Genomic DNA, 21,526 nt, shown 5'->3' with positions numbered 1-21,526 from the left:
ATAAAATGTTCAATTTTTGCTGTTATAGGGGGATCATGTTTTTTGTCCGTTCGGTACCCTATATTTTCAAAACGGACAAAAAATAGAGCGGACAAAAACGGACAAAAATGGACAAAAACGGACAAAAATGGAAATAACATTTAGATGCTTCCTCCTCCTACTCTTCCTCCTCCTCCCCCTGGGTCTTCCTGATCTTCCTCAGTCCTCTTTCTCCTCCCCTCCTCAGTCCTCCTCCTACTCCTCCTCCCCGTCCTCAGTCCTCCTCAACAGTCCTCAACAGTCCTCCTCCTCCCCAGTCCTCCTCCTCCTCCTGAGTCCTCCTCCTGGGTCCTCCTCCTGGGTCCTCCTCCTCCTCTTGATCCTCCTCCTCTTCCTCCTCCATCCTCCTCCTTAGTCCTCCCCCAGTCCCCCTCCTCCTCCTATTCAGTCCTCCTCCTCCTCCTCCTCCTTCTCAGTCCTCCTCAGTCCTCCTCTTCCTCCTCCTCCTCCTCCTCCTCTTCCCTCTCAGTCATCCTCCTCAGCCATCCTCCTCAGTCCTCCTCCTCAGTCCTCCTCCTCAGTCCTCCTCCTCCTGGGTCCTCCTCCTCCTCTTCATCTTCCTCCTCGGTCCTCAGTCCTCCTCCTCCTGAGTCCTCCTCCTCATCCTCCTCATCAGTCCTCCTCCTCCCCAGTCCTCTCCCAGTCCCCCTCCTTCTCCTCCTCCTATTCAGTCCTCCTCCTCCTCCTCCTCCTCCTCAGGTCTCCTCAGTCCTCCTTCTCATTTCTCCTAAGTCCTCCTCCTGAGTCCTCCTCCTGAGTCCTCCTCCTGAGTTCTCCTCCTCTTCCTTCTGAATCCTCCTCCTGAGTCCTCCTCCTCCTCCCTCTCAGTCATCCTCCTCAGTCATCCTCCTCAGCCATCCTCCCCAGCCATCCTCCTCAGCCATCCTCCTCAGTACTCCTCAGTCCTCCTCCTTCTCAGTCATCGTCAGTCCTCCTCCTCAGTCCTCCTCAGTCCTCCTCCTCCTCCTGGGTCCTCCTCCTCCTCCTCCTCCTGGGTCTTCCTGATCCTCCCCAGTCCTCTTCCTCCTCCCCTCCTCAGTCCTCCTCCTACTCTTCCTCCTCGTCCTCAGTCCTCCTCATCAGTCCTCAACAGTTCTCCTCCTCCCCAGTCCTCCTCCTCCTGGGGCCTTTTCCTGGGTCCTCCTCCTGGGTCCTCCTCCTCCTGGGTCCTCCTTCTCCTCCTCCTCCTCAGTCCTCTTCCTCCTCTTCCTCCTCCTCCCTCTCAGTCATCCTCCTCAGCCATCCTCCTCAGCCATCCTCCTCAGTCCTCCTCCTTCTCAGTCCTCCTCAGTCCTCCTCCTGAGTCCTCCTTCTCCTCAGTCATCCTCCTCAGTTCTCCTCCTCCTCCTCCTAGGTCCTCCTTCTGGGTCCTCCTCCTCCTCCTCCTCCTGGGTCTTCCTGATCCTTCTCCTCCCTCTCAGTCATCCTCCTCAGTCATCCTCCTCAGTCATCCTCCTCAGCCATCCTCCTCAGCCATCCTTCTCAGCCATCCTCCTCAGTACTCTTCAGTACTCTTCAGTCCTCAAAATGTTCCTCCTCTTCATCCTCCTCCTCTTCCTCCTCAGTCTTCAGTCCTCCTCCATCCTCCTCCTAAGTCCTCCCCCAGTCCCCCTCCTCCTCCTCCTCCTCCTCCTCTTCCCTCTCAGTCATCCTCCTCAGCCATCCTCCTCAGTCCTCCTCAGTCCTCCTCAGTCCTTCTCCTCAGTCCTCCTCCTCCTGGGTCCTCCTCCTCCTCTTCATCTTCCTCCTCGGTCCTCAGTCCTCCTCCTCCTGAGTCCTCCTCCTCATCCTTCTCATCAGTCCTCCTCCTCCCCAGACCTCTCCCAGTCCCCCTCCTTCTCCTCCTCCTATTCAGTCCTCCTCCTCCTCCTCAGTTCTCCTCAGTCCTCCTTCTCATTTCTCCTAAGTCCTCCTCCAGTCAGGGGCGTGCCCAGGGGGGGGGGGCGATGGAGGCGGCCGCCGCCCCCTTTTTGAAATGTTGACCTATAATTTTTTGTCGAAAATTGCTTTTTATAGCAAAAAAATATTTTTATAAAAAATTTTATAAAAATGTTCACAAAAAAAATTAAACGACATAACATCAAACACAATTACAAGTATTACTTTTTAAACATATGTACTAATTTCGAACTAATTGAATAAGGCCGTTACACATGCCTTGTGCATACATTTTCCATGGGATGGCTGCCCTAATTCTAGGTAGCCACTCATTCATGGTTGGGTCAACAAGTACGAAATTATAATTTCCCTGATATTCATCAGTTCTTAATAGTTAATACTTACATACATCTATAATCATTCGTGATTAATGATCATTACGTTACTTAGTCCAGTATACAGTCAGAAATGGCAACACATTAAGAAACAGTTCAAGCTCAAAAGAGTCAAGAGATTAGAGAGAGGCAGATTAATATGGGAAAGAGGAGCTAAAGTATCTACTTTGATCTAGTATCTTCATGTACAATGTTAGATGACTGATGATATCCACTTGGCATCTAGGCTGATAAAGTTCAAAAATTTCTAATGACCAAGTGTGTATCAACTGTCTGAACCTTCTCTAATGATATCCTTAATCCTATTGGCTTAGCATATAATTCTATAATTCAGTCAAAAATTTTCCGGGGGCTGCGCCCCCGGGCACCTGCCGCCACTCGCTTCCCTCGCGGCGGTAGGCTCGCCTACCCCTTTCAAAAATCCTGTGCACGCCCCTGCTCCTCCTGAGTCCTCCTCCTCCTCCCTCTCAGTCATCCTCCTCAATCATCCTCCTCAGCCATCCTCCCCAGCCATCCTCCTCAGCCATCCTCCCCAGCCATCCTCCTCAGCCATCCTCCTCAGTACTCCTCAGTCCTCCTCCTTCTCAGTCATCGTCAGTCCTCCTCCTCAGTCCTCCTCAGTCCTCCTCCTCCTGGGTCCTCCTCCTCCTCCTCCTCCTGGGTCCTCCTGGGTCTTCCTGATCCTCCCCAGTCCTCTTCCTCCTCCCCTCCTCAGTCCTCCTCCTACTCTTCCTCCTCGTCCTCAGTCCTCCTCACCAGTCCTCAACAGTTCTCCTCCTCCCCAGTCCTCCTCCTCCTCCTGGGGCCTTTTCCTGGGTCCTCCTCCTGGGTCCTCCTCCTCCTCAGTCCTCTTCCTCATCTTCCTCCTCCTCCTCCCTCTCAGTCATCCTCCTCAATCATCCTCCTCAGCCATCCTCCCCAGCCATCCTCCTCAGCCATCCTCCCCAGCCATCCTCCTCAGCCATCCTCCTCAGTACTCCTCAGTCCTCCTCCTTCTCAGTCATCGTCAGTCCTCCTCCTCAGTCCTCCTCAGTCCTTCTCCTCCTGGGTCCTCCTCCTCCTCCTCCTCCTGGGTCCTCCTGGGTCTTCCTGATCCTCCCCAGTCCTCTTCCTCCTCCCCTCCTCAGTCCTCCTCCTACTCTTCCTCCTCGTCCTCAGTCCTCCTCACCAGTCCTCAACAGTTCTCCTCCTCCCCAGTCCTCCTCCTCCTCCTGGGGCCTTTTCCTGGGTCCTCCTCCTGGGTCCTCCTCCTCCTCAGTCCTCTTCCTCCTCTTCCTCCTCCTCCTCCCTCTCAGTCATCCTCCTCAGCCATCCTCCTCAGCCATCCTCCTCAGTCCTCCTCCTTCTCAGTCCTCCTCAGTCCTCCTCCTGAGTCCTCCTCCTCCTGAGTCATCCTCCTCAGTTCTCCTCCTCCTCCTCCTAGGTCCTCCCTCTGGGTCCTCCTCCTCCTCCTCCTCCTGGGTCTTCCTGATCCTTCTCCTCCCTCTCAGTCATGAGTCATCCTCCTCAGTCATCCTCCTCAGTCATCCTCCTCAGTCATCCTCCTCAGCCATCCTCCTCAGCCATCCTTCTCAGCCATCCTCCTCAGTACTCTTCAGTACTCTTCAGTACTCTTCAGTCCTCAAAATGTTTGTCCGCTAATGTCCATCCAAGTCCGCCAATGTCCGTCCGGGTCCGCCAATGTCCGTCCGAGTCCGCCAATGTCCGTCCGAGTCCGCCAATGTCCGTCCGAGTCCGCCAATGTCCCAAAAAACACGTCTGTTGTCTCATAGAATCCAAAAAGGACAGGACATAGGCGGACATAGACGGACATGACACCCCCCCCCCCCCCCCCCCCCCCCCCCCCCCCCCCCCCCCCCCCCCCCCATTGTGCCACTGGACTCCGTATTAGGTCCTATAACTTACCAATTTAACCATTATAATTTACATAAAAGACCTTCAATAGATATTTATATCTATGAGAGTTCTGGTACACTCATTATATAAGACAGCGTGACTGACACTACATTTATCAGGAGCTCGGAAACTGGCACACTTCTACACGGCAACAACTCTCCAGTTGGTGTGTCCACCTCCACTCTAACCGGCTCCTTCATAAACACAACACAACTTAACGAGATACTCTACACTCTACCTTCTCGTCTCACTAATCTCCTGCCGGACAGTAACAAAGATTACGGATTCTTTACTCTAGCTTCTAAAGTCTTCTTTGACCAGGTTTGTTTCTACAGATATCTTAAAAGTTAGGTGTTTTTATTTCAATTTAACCTTGCTACGTAACCAATTCTCAAGCTCCCTACGTAACCAATTCTCACATAGTTCTGCGGTCTATTTGTTTTGGATGTTACTTATCTGCTCTTCTTATTTCAGAGGATTGTAATATATGCTAATATAATATTATTAAATACTAATATGTACTTATATTAACTACTTGTTACAGAGCAAGAATATTAAAGAGATAACGCTAGCTGTTGCTTTACAAAACGTGTGTCACAGAGTCTACGTAAAGCCCAGGGAGGAAACATTCGCCTTACAACTTATGGAGTTCTTTGATGTTCAGGTAAATGAAGAAGAGGCAGGAGGGGGAGGGAGGGGGGAGGGGGGCCGGGGGGGGGGGGAAGGGGGCATCAGTGATAAGTTTGGTGTTAGACTGAGGTCAGCACTTAGTAACCTGGTAACCTGGTAACCTTTACAAATATCTCACAGGACTATACTGTACCTGGTTATAAGCTCCCTCTCAGTGTTACTTAGTAACTTAATAACCTGGTAACCTGGTAACCTGGTAACCTAGTAACCTTAAAAATATCTCACAGGACTACATTGTACCGGGTTACAAGCTCCCTCCTACTTAGTAACCTGGTAATCTAGTAACCTGGTAACCTGGTAACCTAGTAACCTTTACAATATCTCACAGGACTATACTGTACCGGGTTACAAGCTCCCTCTCAGTGTTACTTAGTAACCTAGTAACCTGGTAACCTAGTAACCTAGTAACCTGGTGACCTGGTAACCTAGTAACCTTTACAATATCTCACAGGACTATACTGTACCTGGTTATAAGCTCCCTCTCAGTGTTACTTAGTAACCTAGTAACCTGGTAACCTGGTAACCTAGTAACCTAGTAACCTTAAAAATATCTCACAGGACTACATTGTACCGGGTTACAAGCTCCCTCCTACTTAGTAACCTGGTAATCTAGTAACCTGGTAACCTGGTAACCTAGTAACCTTTACAATATCTCACAGGACTATACTGTACCGGGTTACAAGCTCCCTCTCAGTGTTACTTAGTAACCTAGTAACCTGGTAACCTAGTAACCTAGTAACCTGGTGACCTGGTAACCTAGTAACCTTTACAATATCTCACAGGACTATACTGTACCGGGTTACAAGCTGCCTCTCAGTGTTACTTAGTAACCTGGTAACCTGGTAACCTGGTAACCTGGTAACCTAGTAACTTGGTAACCTGGTAACCTGGTAACCTAGTAACCTGGTAACCTGGTAACCTAGTAACCTTTACAATATCTCACAGGACTATACTGTATCGGGTTACAAGCTGCCTCTCAGTGTTACTTAGTAACCTGGTAACCTGGTAACCTGGTAACCTGGTAACCTGGTAACCTGGTAACCTGGTAACCTTTACATTATCTCACAGGACTACACTGTACCGGGTTACAAGCTGCCTCTCAGTGTTACTTCACTACACACTCACTTGTGGAACCTGGCTGTTGATTACAGGCCTCTTTACCTACCTTGGAAGCTACTTCTTACAGTTCAGAGTCTAGGTTAGTACTGAGAGAGAGGATTCAGGGTAGTTGAATAATCTTGCAGTTCAAATATTCATGTTTATAACTCAAACAAGATCTGAATTGTGATCTACTAAAAGATAAAGAATGACATGTTGGTCACGTAACAGCCCATTTACAGTTACCATGGTTACAGGTATCAGCAGTAATCTAGCTCTAGAAAGTTCTGTAACTTCTCTGAGAGTGCTATTAGAAGACTTGTCATTGTATCTAGCTCCTGGTAGTGAGGATGAGACCCCTGTTACTGGTTAGTAATTAGTTAATCTATTAATTAGTTAATTAGTTAATATATTAATTAGTTAATTCCCTCCTTGACAACAGCTTACTTTAAAAGTGTATCATCTGAATGTTGGTATTGTTACTTTCACGATGATATATTTTGATATATTTGTTCAATGTTATACCCTCGTTACCATGGTTACTTTGCAATGTTGATCACGTGAAACATTGGCAGACTACGTGAAGCTCATAGACCTGGACCTGTTTGAGCTGATGATAAAGATGCTGATCTCGCCCAATGAGAAGTCTCCACAGTTTGAGATTGATATAAAGAACAACATGTTACATATTGGCACGTGCGCGGACGCGTGCGCGGCTCTTAGAGACCTTCTTGTGTACATCTCTAGTGAGGTGAGTGTCAGAGAAATTAGTGGATCAACCTCTTTTCCAACCGCTTATATAGTTACTTCGTGTACACTACATGATGTAGATAACATCGTATCTCCGTACATACAATGTCATGTCAATCGCCAAAATTGTAGGTTTTGGGCAGATGAGAAGCCACATGCAACAGTTGAGTCGCTTATCACTAGAGAGAAAGTCACAGCTTGGATGTGAACCCCATTTTTCTCAGGGTGACCTATATGACCCTGTACCCCCCACTTAGGGAGACCTTTATAACCAAGTATCCCCTACTTAGGGTGACCTATATGACCCCGGAGAGTGGACTAACACTAGTAACCTTTACAGGGTGACCTATATGACCCCGGAGAGTGGACTAATACTAGTACCCCCACTAGGGTGACCTATATGACCCTGGAGAGTGGACTTACACCAGTACCCCCCACTAGGGTGACCTATATGACCCCGGAGAGTGGACTAACACTAGTACCCCCCACTAGGGTGACCTTTAGGACCCCGGAGAGTGGACTAACACTAGTACCCCCCACTAGGGTGACCTATATGACCCCGGAGAGTGGACTAACACTAGTACCCCCCACTAGGGTGACCTATATGACCCCGGAGAGTGGACTTACACCAGTACCCCCACTAGGGTGACCTATATGACCCCGGAGAGTGGACTAACACTAGTACCCCCCACTAGGGTGACCTATATGACCCCGGAGAGTGGACTAACACGAGTACCCCCACTAGGGTGACCTATATGACCCCGGAGAGTGGACTAACACCAGTACCCCCCACTAGGGTGACCTATATGACCCCGGAGAGTGGACTAACACTAGTACCCCCCACTAGGGTGACCTATATGACCCCGGAGAGTGGACTAACACCAGTACCCCCCACTAGGGTGACCTATATGACCCCGGAGAGTGGACTAACACTAGTACCCCCCACTAGGGTGACCTATATGACCCCGGAGAGTGGACTAACACTAGTACCCCCCACTAGGGTGACCTATATGACCCCGGAGAGTGGACTAACACTAGTACCCCCCACTAGGGTGACCTATATGACCCCGGAGAGTGGACTAACACTAGTACCCCCCACTAGGGTGACCTATATGACCCCGGAGAGTGGACTAACACCAGTACCCCCCACTTGACTTACTTGACTTAAGGCGGCTTCAGCGTCCGAGTATTGATGCGCTGTCTCCATAAAACTCTATCCGCCATAAGTCCGCCCATTTCTCCAGTGTCGTTGAGACCCGTGTCAGCTCGTAGGCTATCAACATAGGTCATGGCTGGTCTCCCCCTACTCCGCACCCCATGAGTTGGTTCCCAGAGTAGCAAGCGGTTTGCGACTAGTTCTGGGTGCCGGTGGATATGGCCTGCTAGCCGCATCCTGCGCTCTTGGATCTTCATGGTTGCTCTCGGTAGGTTGCCATAGACTTCTTTGTTGGTTTTTCGCTGCTTCCAATCCACATTAAGTGCCATCCTTAGCATTCTAGTGTAGCAGCCATCAATGCGTTTCTTCAATTGCTCTGTCAACGTCCACGTTTCAGAACCATAAAGAAGTATTGACTCCACAGTAGCAACAAATAGACGGATCTTTAGTCCTCTTCTAAGGTCAGACTTCCACATCTTCTTTAGCTTGTGGCAGGCTGCCCAAGCCTTAGCTTTTCTGACCCGCAGGCCCCTCTCTGTTGTTGCTATCCAAGCTCCAAGGTAAACAAAGTCTGTCACCTTTTCCAGCTGGTTTCCAGAACAGCTATTAAGACTACTCGCCTCCTCTGTCATGTTCAGAGTCATGAACTTAGTTTTAGAGCCGTTCATGGCTAGCCCAACACTCAGTGCTGCTTTCTCAAGCCTGTCCAGGAGTAGTTTCGCCCCTTCAATGGTATCAGTGATAAGGGCAACATCATCTGCAAACTCGACGTCTGCGATCTTCTCGGCACCAATCCTTCTACTCCGTGCAGGCCTGAGAGTAAACCCAGAGTCCGAGTCATCATCGTCTATAGTCACTGTCATGATATAGTCAATCACGATAATGAACAAGTACGGGGCAAGAGTGTCTCCTTGCAGTACTCCAGCCAGGATATCAAAAATTTCTGTTATACCATCGGCTGTAACTACTTTAGCCTTTGTGCTCATATAGATATTAGATACCCTCAATGAGCCGCACTATGGCTTCTGGTATGCCATATGCTTTCAATATCTTCATGAGCAACCCTCTATGCACACTATCGAACGCCTTTTTGAAATCAATGAAAACCATGGTGGCCTTAAGATTTTTGGCTCTAGCACCCTCCATAATTCTTCGTAGAGCAAGGATGTGCGATGTTGTAGAGCGCCCAGGTCTAAAGCCATTCTGGTTGTCCCTTAAAACTTCCTCAAGACTTGGCTTCATCCTGTTCAGAAACATTTTGTTCAGAGTTTTACTGACTATCGATGTCAGAGATATTCCTCTGTAGTTGTCGGTCTTAGTGAGGTCCCCTTTCTTTGGCACAGGAACAATATTACTGAGCTTCCATTGATCGGACATGAGACCATCACATAATGCATCGTTGCAGAACTTCAGGATGACGTCATCGATGTCCACCCTCTTCATCACTTCAGGTGAGATACCATCATCACCATAAGCTTTGCCTTCTACTATCTGCTTTTTGGCAAGACGTAGTTCCTCAATGGTGAACGGGCCATCCTCTATATTCAGTGGGGGGTGTATATTCCTGATCGGAATACTATTGTCAGGGACTGTGGGTGGCTGTCCAAGTAACCCAGAGAAGTGCTTCCTTCAGTTCTCAAGACGTTCTGTTGAGCTGCCCCCTTCCACGAGTCCACAGCTGGGATTTGTCCTCCCTGAAATATCGTTGACAAGCTTCCAGCTTTCCTTGTTCTTACAACGATCAGCAGTATCCTCAACTTTCCTGATCTTTCCTTTCAGGATCTTCTCCTCTACCTCTTTGTAGCAGGCCTTTAACAAATCCTTTTTAGTGGCGACAAGATCAGAGGCAAACGGCCAATACCTCTTTAGCTACTGTTCACTCCACAGCCGGGGGAGTCACTGATTCTCTGCACCTCTCTTCTCTTGAGGTTTAGAGTTAGGAGACAATTATGTGATCCAATAATTGAAATCCGCGGGGGTCAGTGAGCCTCCCGTCGCCCTTCGCTGCCCTTAGCCTGGAGATCACCACTGTTCATCCAGTTTCCAGTCTTCACCACGAGGAGGTAGCAGGATAGGACTTGTTGTGGAGAGGCTTCATCTTGCTGTTCGATGTGGTACTGGAAAAGGGCACCAACGGGGTAGCCCTTTTTCGAGGTTCTGGCTGCTGCAGGCAGATCCAGGGTCTCTATCCAGCGGTGACGCTTTGGGTCACCTGCGCTTCACACAACCATTGGAAGACCCCACTAGGGTGACCTATATGACCCCGGAGAGTGGACTAACACCAGTACCCCCACTAGGGTGACCTATATGACCCCGGAGAGTGGACTAACACCAGTACCCCCACTAGGGTGACCTATATGACCCCGGAGAGTGGACTAACACCAGTACCCCCCACTAGGGTGACCTATATGACCCCGGAGAGTGGACTAACACTAGTACCCCCCACTAGGGTGACCTATATGACCCCGGAGAGTGGACTAACACTAGTACCCCCCACTAGGGTGACCTATATGACCCCGGAGAGTGGACTAACACTAGTACCCCCACTAGGGTGACCTATATGACCCCGGAGAGTGGACTAACACTAGTTACCTTTACAGGGTGACCTATATGACCCCGGAGAGTGGACTAACACTAGTACCCCCACTAGGGTGACCTATATGACCCCGGAGAGTGGACTAACACCAGTACCCCCCACTAGGGTGACCTATATGACCCCGGAGAGTGGACTAACACCAGTACCCCCCACTAGGGTGACCTATATGACCCCGGAGAGTGGACTAACACTAGTACCCCCACTAGGGTGATTTATATGACCCCGGAGAGTGGACTAACACTAGTACCCCCACTAGGGTGACCTATATGACCCCGGAGAGTGGACTAACACCAGTACCCCCCACTAGGGTGACCTATATGACCCCGGAGAGTGGACTAACACTAGTACCCCCCACTAGGGTGACCTATAAGGAATACAAGGAATACAAGGAATACAATACAAGGAATACAAATTTAAAATCTTGAGCTACAATAGTAACTGTTAAGATAATAACAATATCATAAGATTTGAATTTATTATATTAATATAATTTAACTAAAGTGAAAAATAAAGATTTGACATAAAATATTTTGTTTTCAGTCGCCTTGGTAATGCTGTAATGCTTGAGCCAGGTCACTTTGCAGTTTGCACTCGTCGTTGCGCGAAAAGAAACAAAAGCGGGTACAGTGATTTTCAGTGTTCACTGTTCATGTACTGGCCAGAGAGTCAACAAATTTCTTGCGGTTGTTAAAACACGTAGTGGCAAACCTAGCAACGACTCTCGTGAGGTGGACTTGACTTTCGTTCGTGATAAGTTCAATGATTTCACTGTTGTTGCTGATGAATTTGAGGACGTTTGCTCCAGGGATGACATTGTGAACAGAATAAGATGTCGCAGACGGTTTGATTGGATTTGATATGAGTGACTGGATCTTGTCTAGGACTTTTCGCCTCGATGCAGCGTTAAGATCACAATGGTTAAGGAAGTGGTCTTCATTCTCAATAATACCAGAACCTAAGACTATATTGCACCAGGAGCATATTCGCTCGTCACGTGGAGTTTGATTATATCGGCCAAGTTCAATTTCGAGTCGATGTGCACTGATCCGCAGTCTTGTGATATTAGCACGGTCTGCATATTTAATGACACTATCTAGGTAATACTCTTTGTTAAATTTGGATTCTAGGTCACGATAGAATTCTAATTTCCGAGAAGTGTTGATACAGGACCCCCAATTTTGTCTGGTTCCGGGCAAAAGACCAGGTAGCTTCGATGAGGCCTGGCATGTGGGTCTGGATGTGCTGGTTGGTGGTTCCCAGTGTGGTGTGTGCTGAGACTGGGGTGGATGGCTGAAGCCAGGGGACCGCTGGGCTGAGTGGCGAAGCTGGTGGTCGTAACGGAGGCAGTCCACATTGAGCACCCAAGCGACGAAAGTCGCTAGGTAGCTCGTGGGGATAGCATCCGGGTCGATAGCTGGCGGCGTTGTCTTAGCATGGCGTGCCACTGGGTGTAGGCACTCTGTTCTGGGCTCGCATGCATCGCGTCAGGGGGCTTGTCGGCTGGGGCGTCTGTCACACGTGTAGGTACTTATTGATTTAAAGTACAGCGGCAGAGTCAATCCTGAGCACTAGAGCACCACTTATGACTCTGCCCATTTGCTCTGGAGTTACTGCCCAGGACCCAATCCTATCCTGTTTCTCTCACCTATAGTGATTGGTAATGGTGCTTTATCCAAAGCAAATGACCTTGCCGTGGTAAGGGGGCTTAATCGGCATCACAAGACCAGCCGAGACTAAGCTGTACTGTTCAGCTGAGCAAAACTGAACGTAGGTCGCACGTGCCAACCGTCTTCCTTTACCTCATTTGATCCCTTTTTCTTTTGGAGCTCTCACAGCCTTCACTCACACCTGAGCATATAGGGTTTTAGAAGTTCAGGGTGTGTACTTCAAGGTCGGGCCCTTAATACCGATCATTAGCACCCGTTTTACCTTTACCTTATTAGCGGCATATCATTACTGTCGCGGTAGTAAAACAAACATCTTTCTACGATACGCAGAAAGTGTTAAAACTCTCACTAATACACTTGGACTACAACACCGGATTACCAGTGGAGGAGGCAGGACTGAGCTGGCCTCGTGTGGGATTGGCACACTTGCGCAGGCTTCACAGCCTTGCTGCGATGGTGCTGGTTCCTATCGGGGCTGTGCTCGTTCAGCAACCACCAAGGAATCCACCACTACTACACCTACACTACAACACCGGATTACCAGTGGAGGAGGCGGGACTGAGCCGGCCTCGTGTGGGATTGGCACACTTGCGCAGGCTTCACAGCCTTGCTGCGATGGTGCTGGTTCCTATCGGGGCTGTGCTCGTTCAGCAACCACCAAGGAATCCACCACTACTACACCTACACTACAACACCGGATTACCAGTGGAGGAGGCGGGACTGAGCCGGCCTCGTGTGGGATTGGCACACTTGCGCAGGCTTCACAGCCTTGCTGCGAGGGTGCTGGTTTCAATCGGGGCTGTGCTCGTTCAGCAACCACCAAGGAATCCACCACTATTAACCCTATACTACAACTCCGGATTTACAAAACAATCATGACTGATAGCGGTAATGAGATGTATCAACTGCCTAACACGGATGAGACATTGATTTTCGCAGAGCGGAGGTTTTCTGATTTACGCTTAACATCAGACATTATTGTGATTAAAGGACCTATTTCAACAACATTGCGTGGGAACGCGCACATAATCTCCCATATACACAATAACTCATTATCTCTCAATCCTACCCCACCGTGGAATAGGATACAGATCACCAACATCTGGGAGGCAGTGGCTGTGCAGCTACATGAAGGTGGGGGCCCGTCGACGGAGTTTAAACAGAGGCAGCGGATCTGGGTGGATGTCTCACCTTCGGGTGAGACATTCTTAGAGAAACACAGTTTTCTCCCGGAGACGCTGGCTGCTGCTATTCGACTTCGACCAGCCCCCCGACACAGTGCCCAATCCAAAAGGTCCTAGTACCCGACCGGTGAGGGTAACTGCAGGTGCTGCACGCCACGTCCCCAATACCAAAAAAACAGGTAAAACTCATCATGAATATTACTCTGTTACTCAAATCAACCTTAAACGCAAGTACAACGCTTGGAAAACCCTGCTGGTGAACACTCATGGCAGGAAAAATCCTATTGTACTAGCGACTGAACCATACACTAATAACAAACACCTAATTCCACCAATAAGCAAAGAACTAACCGAGTATTATTACAAAGTTGGGGACATTAGGCCCCGTGCCGCCATAGTAATACACAAAAACCTAGCTGAAAAAAGTTGGGAACTATCGCAATTCACAACCCCGGATCAAGTTGCTATTAAGATTCAACTTAGCTCGACAGAAGTAATTCTGGCAGCTTCGTACATGGATATTAATGGACCAGCTCCATCCCACGAAACCACACCTCTAGCCAAATACGCTATAGACAACAAAATACCACTCATAATAGGCTCTGACACCAACTCCCAACACACTCTTTGGGGTAACAGGTTGTGCAATAGAAGAGGAGAGGAACTACTTGATTTCCTCTCGTCGCTAGGGCTCTCCTGTTCCAACAAAGGTTCAACTCCAACATTCCTCAACTCACGAGGTCATAATTCCATCATTGACCTCACTATTACCAACCAACTGGGGGCTGAACTGATCAGTAACTGGCACGTTAGTGATCTTTACTCAAACTCCGATCACAGATATATCATGTTCGACATTACTTCTGGTCCCAAAAAAGAACCAAGACAAATACGCCTAGTCAAGAACACTGACTGGGCGAAATTTGACGAGATTCTTTACAACAACAATGATCTCCACAACACCTGCGTTAACACACCACACGACATTGATCACAAAGTTAACACCATTAATACTGCTCTCCGAGCGGCCTTCGAGGAGGCATGTCCCATTACTTACATCTCCAGCGCTGTCAGAAAACCACCCTGGCTAACTCGAGAAGTTGAGGAAGCACAGAGGGGTATAAGACACAAACTCATCACAGCTCGTCGAATCAAAACTGAAGCTTCGTGGCTCGCTCTTAGAGAAAGCAACAAGCAATACAACAAGATCCTGTCCAACTCCCAGCGCAATGCGTGGCGGAAATTCTGCGCAGACACAGAATCAGTTAAGGAATCTGGAAGGATGAACAAGATTCTGAAAACCTGTACTGACACCAATAACAAACTTGAAGCCGTTTATAAACCAAATGGAGAACTCACCAAAAACGCAGAGGAGACACTGGAGGTCATGACACAAACCCACTTCAAGGAGAGTGTTACTGATCCGCCAGTTCCGCCTCTCTGCCCCTTACCCATCTCCACAGACTTACTAGACAAAATCTACAGCCCTGAAAGAATCGAAAAGGCTCTCCTATCCTTCGATCCCTTGAAGGCTGCAGGACCTGACACTCTAAAACCTATCATATTCCAGAAAGCCTGGGCTCATATCAAAGACATAACAAAAAACATTATGACAAAAAACCATGAAACGCAACACATCCCAACTTTGTGGAGGGACTCTCTTGGAATCTGTCTCCCTAAGCCTGGAAAAACCGACTACAACAAAGCTAAGTCATTTCGAACGATCACTCTTTCGCCTGTGATGTTAAAGTTGCAGGAGAAAGTGATCTTATGGCATATGCAACATGACCTCAACATAGCTAATGATATCAACAAACGACAATTCGGTTTTAAAAAGGGCTGCTCCACAGAAGCGGCACTTCATAAAGTTACTCACACCATTGAGCGCAGAATAGCCAAGAAAGGATATGTCCTAGGTGTCTTTCTAGATATAGAGGGCGCCTTCGACAATGTCTCGTTCAAGGCTATCTCTGAAGCAGTCAAGGCTACGAAAGTGGACTTGGCTACAGCACAGTGGATCATCAACATGGTAACCAATCGATTCATCACACTAAATCATAAGGATAAGTCGAGAAGGGTACGGATCAGGCGAGGTTGCCCCCAAGGAGGCATTCTCTCTCCTTTTCTCTGGAACCTGGTAGTCGACGATCTCCTTTCCTTTACCGCAAAAGACAACCCGGGTTACCTGCAAGCCTTTGCGGATGATCTGTTGTCTCTAGCGGAAGGGGATGATTTAGACATCATCTGGGACCGAACATGCAAAACTATTAAAACGATAGAAAATTGGTGCAGAACCAAAGAGCTATCTATTAGCGCCCTTAAAACTCAGATAGTCATGTTTACCTGGAATAGTAAGTGGACTCTAAGACCTATAACAGTTGGCAACAACATTATAGGTCTTTCCAAGTCTGCTAAATTTCTAGGAGTGACCTTGGACAGCAAACTCAACTTCAATGAACATATCATCAACACCACCAAAAAAGCCACGGCATCCCTCATGCAATGTCGAAGAGCTGTCGGCCCCACATGGGGTATGAGCCCCAAAACATGCAAATGGATGTACACGGCTGTCATCCGTCCAATCCTATCCTACTGCTGTAGTATATGGATCAGGGCCACTCAAACGGACTATAACGCGAAGAAACTCAAACGTGTTCAGGCATTGGCACTCAGAATGATGTCTGGTGCCATGCCAAGCACACCTTTTATCGCATTGAATCACCTCACCGACACTTCTGACATCATACTGTTCCTGCAAGGCGAAGCAGCAAAGGGTGCGGCCAGGCTACAAGCTTATGGCAGCCTCACTCTTGAAACTATCGCCTTCAGGAAGGGAACTATCAAAAATCATACCATTATCAACAAACAATTCATGGCAGATCTCATTATTCCACCTAGAGCAACGAGAGACCTAACAACACCAACCATGATGCTGGGACAGCACTTCACCGTCACAACTCCTGGAGCCGATAACACTGAATATAGAAATTCACTTCAAAACACCATAGACAACATTACCAGTGAAACAATCACCTGCTACACTGACGGGTCACTCACAGACTCAGGATGCGGGGCTGGCTATATCATCACAACTGACAACAATAACACCACCCTTGAAGAAAGATCATTCAAGCTCCCTGACTATTGCACTGTTTACCAAACAGAGCTCACCGCTATCATTGAAGCTTGCAAATATCTATCTACATATACCAACACACACATCATCATATGGTCTGACAGTCTATCATCTATTCAAGCTCTCTCCGCACTTTCAACGCGGAGTAGAACTACAAGAGACTGTTACGACTCTCTTAATTCACTCGGATCCAACAACACGCTAGATATACGATGGATTGCAGCACACATCGGATTGTGGGGGAACGAAAAAGCAGATGAGCTGGCCAAGCTTGGCACTATCAGTGAATCCACTTTGAAGTGTCCAATTCCACAATCCTACATCAAACGTCAAATCGACAACAAAGTCAACAGACTGAATCAGGAAACTTGGGTAACTGACGGTCCCAGACACACCAAACTGACACTCGGCCACAAGCATGCCAAAATCATCAAAAACCTCAACACTACACTCAGCAACAACAGACAGGATTACAGAACTGCAGTTCACCTCATCACGGGTCACTGCGGCCTAAATAAACACCTTCACACCATTTGCAAATCAAACACCAGTGCTTGTCCTATGTGCGGGGACGGAGAGGAAACTGTCTCACACTTCCTTGGACAGTGTCCGGCTATTGCCCAAATTAGAGGTCAATATTTCCAAGACTACTACCTCTCTGTCAATGACATATTCGACAACCAACACATCACCACAATTGTCAATTTCGCAAACCGCACCAAACGCTTAATTGTGCCGGAAGAGCTGGATCAGACCGGGGTGACTTAAAGTATTATCTCATATGCTGTCTCGTCTCGTTTTACTTTTCCAAACCCAGCTGGCACTTAAGCGTATCATTTTGACTCATATAACATCTTACACCATCCTCCACCAATCACTCTGATCTCACCGGTAACCTTCCCCAAGGTTGCCACACCCCAGAGGTAGGCAGAGCATCTCAATGCTATCCTCTCGTGGGCTATCTTGGCCCAGCCTCTCTAAAAAAAAAAAAAAAAAAGGACCCCCAATATTCTCTAAAGTTACATTTCAAAGTTTTAGTAATGACGTGTGGTGTGAATATTTTACTCCCGATGGGTTGTGTTGATTGAGGAGGAATTCGTTTCTTGAAACCGTTGTGAATAAGAAAGTCCTCTTTTGGTGGTTTTGCGATACTCGGGTTTCTTTCGAAAAGAAACTTGGAGTGATTGTTTTTGAGTGTGCGGTAGGCTGTGACATGATCGGTAGAGAAACATGGGTCTAGCGCGAGGACAGGCTCCAAACCCCTGTACCAGTCCAATTTCATGTTCATCTGTTCTTTGAAAGCTAAGGAGACAAGGGAGTTATCTTTGAGATTTTCAAACGTTGGCTATATTTGAGAGTGAGGTTAATACATTCATAGATTAATGGGTAGCGGCCTGACTCACCCCAGACGCCTGCGTTGCTGGCTTTACGATTTACCCCCAGTGACCATTTAAGAAAGTGATGGTGAACTTTTTCGCTGTTCAGAAGGCTAATTTTCTTGAGGATACTAGTTTGAAATTTTGTTTTTGTGTCTATATGACCCCGGAGAGTGGACTAACACTAGTTACCTTTACAGGGTGACCTATATGACCCCGGAGAGTGGACTAACACTAGTACCCCCACTAGGGTGACCTATATGACCCCGGAGAGTGGACTAACACCAGTACCCCCCACTAGGGTGACCTATATGACCCCGGAGAGTGGACTAACACCAGTACCCCCCACTAGGGTGACCTATATGACCCCGGAGAGTGGACTAACACTAGTACCCCCCACTAGGGTGACCTATATGACCCCGGAGAGTGGACTAACACTAGTACCCCCACTAGGGTGACCTATATGACCCCGGAGAGTGGACTAACACTAGTACCCCCCACTAGGGTGACCTATATGACCCCGGAGAGTGGACTAACACTAGTACCCCCACTAGGGTGACCTATATGACCCCGGAGAGTGGACTAACACCAGTACCCCCCACTAGGGTGACCTATATGACCCCGGAGAGTGGACTAACACTAGTACCCCCACTAGGGTGACCTATATGACCCCGGAGAGTGGACTAACACTAGTTCGGAGGAACTGCCCCGTACTACGCGTGTCCGGGAACACAGCAGCTCAGATGATATCCCCTCTATGATGAAGTCAGCTGTTAACACGGAGATAAAGAGAACGTCCTCCTCTAATCACGAGCTCAGTTCTAACAAAACAGAGCTGGTTACTCCAGCTTACAGTAGGCAGGTGTGTAACTATGACAACCCAGTAATATCTTAGTTTCTTATCTTTAGTGTTTTCACGACATCTTAGTTTCTTATCTGCAGTGTTTTCACGACATTTTAGTTTCTTATCCGCAGTGTTTTCATGACATTTTAGTGTTTAGCTGTGGTTTTATCTCAACTTTCTTCTTCCGGTAATTTATTCTATTTTATTTTACAATTCTTCCCAGACGTTTACGTTTCCTGATGACTGCCCTACAGCTGTACTTAACACTGAAAATGATATCGCTAATGCTGTTGACGATGATAGCGAGGATTTGCCGATTAGTGTTAAAACTCCTTACAGGTGAGATCTAATCAAGACGTTAAATAATTAGGGGTCATTTACATATTACGTAATATGTGAACGACCCCTAGGTATAATAATAAGTAAAGTAAATAGAGATAGGGGAGGGGAAACGGCAAAATTTTTCTGTAAAAGCTCTTTTTTTAAATCTTTATTTTTAACTTACTCCTTATTTTACTTACTATACATATTACTTATATTACTCCTTTGTAAATTTTATTCCTAAAACTTGTCCAGTACTCTGAACAGCGTTAGTGAAGCTATGCAGTCAGCTATGGACGAGGAGAGCGAGGACCAGGAATTCTTCGTAGTCGAGAGGTATAAAGCTAATTAGGATAATTAATAACTATATAATTATCCAATTAATTAGTTGTGAGGTTTGTGGTAGGTACGGAGAACCAACAGTGGATAATATAAACTGTAACATGTCCGGTAGATTAATTGTCGTATCAACCTGAAGTATGTTCCTTTGTGACAGTGAGTTAGTGGAGACCATGGTTGCTAAGGGACAATTTGTTATAAAGAAGTTAGTGGACACTCCTTGCAAACTTGTGGAGGATCATCTGACTTTACCTGAAGATACTGACCAGCTCAAATCTCCCCCTCACTTCCCTCTCCCTCTCTCCAGAATCACGGTAATAGATACTTGGGGATCACGGTAATAGATACTAGGGGATCACGGTAATAGATACTAGGGGATCACGGTAATAGATACTAGGGGATCACGGTAATAGATACTAGGGGATCACGGTAATAGATACTAGGGGATCACGGTAATAGATACTAGGGGATCACGGTAATAGATACTAGGGGATCACGGTAATAGATACTAGGGGATCACGGTAATAGATACTAGGGGATCACGGTAATAGATACTAGGGGATCACGGTAATAGATACTAGGGGATCACGGTAATAGATACTAGGGGATCACGGTAATAGATACTAGGGGAGCTCATGTTTGTAAAAATGTACCAAAATCAAATACCTATCATACCCGAGCTTGTGAAGTTAATATTCCAATCCCTCAGATAAAGGAACTGTCCCTGCAGTGGATAATGTACGGAGGTAACGACTTCCCCGCTCAGGAACCTCGCTCCTTGCCCGGCACTCCTAGATCAGACAGATCGCGTACTACCAGGTTAGTTAGTAACCATGGTAACCATTAGTAACTACCAGGTTAGTTAGTAACCATGGTAACCATTAGTAACTACCAGGTTAGTTAGTAACCATGGTAACCATTAGTAACTAACAGGTTAATAGTTCAATATTAACAATAAATAGTTATGTTATTTTAATTAATAATGTTTGGTGGTTAAATTAATAAGTTAATAATTGTCGTTTGTCTTGTGATACATTTTACGTTTTTGGTAAGCTTAGGTTTTTTTAATCTGCTGTTTGATTTTGCGAAATTGAAGGACTAGGCTACCTGACAATTGGCTAGTTAGCCCCCCTCCCCCTGAACTTTCTGAAAATAAGGATAGCTCGTTGATTAGCATCACATCAATCCAGTCTACTTGTTACCATGACAACTACACAGTCTACTTGTTACCATGACAACTACACAGTCTACTTGTCCAGTGAATCAGGTGGCAGAGAGCGGAGAAACAGTCCTAATAAGAACCATGAAGTTGGACGGAACAAGTCCGAACAGATGGAGTTTCAGATTAATAAAATAAAACTCAGATTCGAGCAGTATCCTGAAACTGCACTTCAGATATTCAGGTAGTTTTCTACTTCATTCCTGCATAGTAACCATGGTAACCGTTAGTAACCATGGTAAGGGTGTTAAAGACATTAATTTTTCTTTATTCTTGATTTACATGAAATCTTCATGTTAAGCCTAATATTATTATTTAACGTATTTAACTTTCAGACTGTGCCTGATACTAACTGATGTAGAAATCAGAGACAAGATGGGTTCTAGTAACTTCAACAAGTTCCTCTATCAGTACAGTACAGACGAGAACCCCCGACCCTCCAGAACCCCCATGCTCTCTGTTAAAGTGAGTAACCAGGTAACCAGGTAACCAGGTAATCAGGTAACCAGGTAACCTCTATCAGTACAGTACAGACGAGAACCCCCGACCCTCCAGAACCCCCATGCTCTCTGTTAAAGTGAGTAACCAGGTAACCAGGTAACCAGGTAACCAGGTAACCAGGTAACCAGGTAACCAGGTAACCTCTATCAGTACAGTACAGACGAGAACCCCCGACCCTCCCGTACCCCCATGCTCTCTGTTAAAGTGAGTAACCAGGTAACCAGGTAACCAGGTAACCAGGTAACCAGGTAACCAGGTAACCAGGTAACCTATATCAGTACAGTACAGACGAGAACCCCCGACCCTCCCGTACCCCCATGCTCTCTGTTAAAGTGAGTAACCAGGTAACCAGGTAACCAGGTAACCAGGTAACCAGGTAACCAGGTAACCAGGTAACCAGGTAACCAGGTAACCTATATCAGTACAGTACAGACGAGAACC

The 21,526-nt window shown here is 47.2% G+C and overlaps 1 protein-coding gene across 2 annotated transcripts in view; it reads left to right on the top strand.

The window, feature by feature from the left end:
- Positions 1–21,526, top strand: part of LOC134824420 (autophagy-related protein 2 homolog A-like) — a 101,645-nt gene that overhangs the window by 72,340 nt on the left and 7,779 nt on the right. For both annotated transcript variants that reach the window (XM_063836324.1, XM_063836323.1), the window contains exons 25-36: positions 4,328–4,529; positions 4,753–4,872; positions 5,967–6,096; positions 6,254–6,364; positions 6,572–6,747; positions 18,517–18,723; positions 18,929–19,044; positions 19,282–19,362; positions 19,523–19,679; positions 20,075–20,184; positions 20,625–20,768; positions 20,920–21,049. In XM_063836324.1, coding sequence (XP_063692394.1) covers positions 4,328–4,529; positions 4,753–4,872; positions 5,967–6,096; positions 6,254–6,364; positions 6,572–6,747; positions 18,517–18,723; positions 18,929–19,044; positions 19,282–19,362; positions 19,523–19,679; positions 20,075–20,184; positions 20,625–20,768; positions 20,920–21,049 — 1,684 coding nt within the window. The remainder of the gene's footprint in view (positions 1–4,327; positions 4,530–4,752; positions 4,873–5,966; positions 6,097–6,253; positions 6,365–6,571; positions 6,748–18,516; positions 18,724–18,928; positions 19,045–19,281; positions 19,363–19,522; positions 19,680–20,074; positions 20,185–20,624; positions 20,769–20,919; positions 21,050–21,526) is intronic.

The sequence above is a fragment of the Bolinopsis microptera genome, chromosome 12, assembly GCF_026151205.1.
Source record: "Bolinopsis microptera isolate Bmic1 chromosome 12, MBARI_Bmic_1.0, whole genome shotgun sequence".
Taxonomy (NCBI): domain Eukaryota; kingdom Metazoa; phylum Ctenophora; class Tentaculata; order Lobata; family Bolinopsidae; genus Bolinopsis; species Bolinopsis microptera.
Note: the sequence above shows the minus strand (reverse complement) of the source record. Positions and strands in the feature narration are given on the sequence as shown.